General features: G+C 57.9%; 1 protein-coding gene and 1 long non-coding RNA gene across 2 annotated transcripts in view; one reads left to right on the forward strand and one right to left on the reverse strand.

Annotated features, from left to right (window-relative positions):
- Window positions 1-628, reverse strand: part of Asah1 (N-acylsphingosine amidohydrolase 1) — a 34,627-nt gene extending 33,999 nt beyond the window's left edge. Inside the window, exon 1 of the mRNA XM_005362553.2 lies at window positions 481-628. Coding sequence (XP_005362610.1) covers window positions 481-558 — 78 coding nt within the window. The 5' untranslated portion in view covers window positions 559-628. The remainder of the gene's footprint in view (window positions 1-480) is intronic.
- Window positions 629-740: 112 nt separating this feature from the next.
- Window positions 741-1,631, forward strand: part of LOC113457817 — a 16,122-nt gene continuing 15,231 nt past the window's right edge. The window contains exon 1 of the long non-coding RNA XR_003378303.1: window positions 741-1,014. This is a non-coding gene — a long non-coding RNA (uncharacterized LOC113457817). The remainder of the gene's footprint in view (window positions 1,015-1,631) is intronic.

The following is a 1,631-nucleotide window of genomic DNA, read 5'->3' on the forward strand; positions in this document are numbered from 1 at the left end:
GGAGGAGGGGGGCGGGGCGGGGAAGGGGGGGGGGAGAACGGCTCCCACTATCAGAGCTAAGGCTGCATGTGACCCGCAGCTTCCTGCGTGGGCTTCTTCAGGAGAAAGCACTTGGTAACCAGCCAGAACATGGCAAAGTCAACAGGCAATCTGTAGCTTTTTCTCCAGGGAGTTCTGCCTACAGCTGGTAGTTCAAATATTAACATCAAGATTGCAGAATGACCGAACCCTACCCAGTCGTTCACGGAGCCTAGGATTTCCCTAAAACGTATTCTCTTTCCAGAGAGACAGAGAGTTCCAAAGCAACTACGCCCGGGGCTCACAAGGCGGGTTTGCAGTCACGCTCCCCAGGACCGACCCTCAGAGGTCCCCGGAAGATGCAGCCGGCGAGCAGGTGTCTCTAGCCCCCACCCGCCCCGCCACAGCTGCGCCCAGCCTGCACCTGCACCCCCATCTGCGCCTCGGCTGGAGCTCACCCACCGGTGGCACTTGCTGTGCCTGGGAGCAGGTGACAGTCGCGGCCAGGAGGACCCAGGTGAGGAGCCGTGGGCCCAGCATCTTCGCAGCTGCCCGCGCCGCTCCAAGCGACTCCTTCCTCAGCGGCCGAAGGACCACCTAGGTCGGGAGCAGGCCGCGCCCCCGACGCGTGACCAGCGACCCCGGGCCACACCATACACGGCGGGGGACGGCGCCAGTGGTGAAGGAGCCACTAGCCCGGAGCGCAGACCGTGCACCAGGCCAGAGAGGGGGCTCCGCCCCCCGCTCTCCAGACAGTGGTTTCGTCCCGATTAGCCACGCCCCGGGGCGGGGCTTCCAGCTTTCGCCAGGACTTCACCCTCTCGGAACTCTAGAGCTGGGGCTGGGCTCCGGGTGCTGAGAGACGCCTGCGGGTGGGACCCCACTGACTCGGGAGAGGTCGGCTCCGAGGCGTCGTTCCTAAGCCCACCAAAGGGACCCAGAGTCTCAGAGCATGACGTCAGATCCAGTTTGCCCTCCGGGGAAGGCTGGCCCCAAGTGAGTCACCCTATCCATCCTGCCCGAGGGGGTCACTGCCAGAGGGGCCGGTGTCAGGGCCAGGACTGGGCTGTTTCGTCACTCGGGCTCTCTAGGCTGTGAATTACCCGCCTGGGATTTCACGGCACTGCTAGTCCTAAAATTTGGACTTTAATTTCTTGCTCTGATGTCCGGGATTAGAGAGATCGAAGGGGTGGACCTTCATCGATGTATTTGTTGGGTTACTCAACTAAAGTGTTTTTGTTTAGCTCATGGGACTTAAGCTTAGCCGAGCCGACCTAAACCTAGGACAGGTATCTTCATAGTCTACTTCGGAAAAGCAGCTTGAAAGACGTACAATACTTGCTTGGCTTTCGCACGCCATCCTTGTACAAGGCTCGTCCTAATAGGATGAGTTACCTAGAATCCAGCAGGAAAATTTACCTTCTGGATTTCCATTTTCTGCTTCAGCAACAGACATCTCAAGACGTTTTTTTTTTTAAATGCTGCACTAAAATTTGTTCAGAACCATTAAAATTTTATTTAATCCCCACCTCATCCCAGTGCTGGGGGATCCGTGCAGTTCTCCTTTCGTGTGTGTGTGTGTGTGTGTGTGTGTGTGTGTGTGTGTGTGTGTG

The sequence above is a fragment of the Microtus ochrogaster genome, linkage group LG7_11 (genome assembly GCF_000317375.1).
Source record: "Microtus ochrogaster isolate Prairie Vole_2 linkage group LG7_11, MicOch1.0, whole genome shotgun sequence".
NCBI classification, from domain to species: domain Eukaryota; kingdom Metazoa; phylum Chordata; class Mammalia; order Rodentia; family Cricetidae; genus Microtus; species Microtus ochrogaster.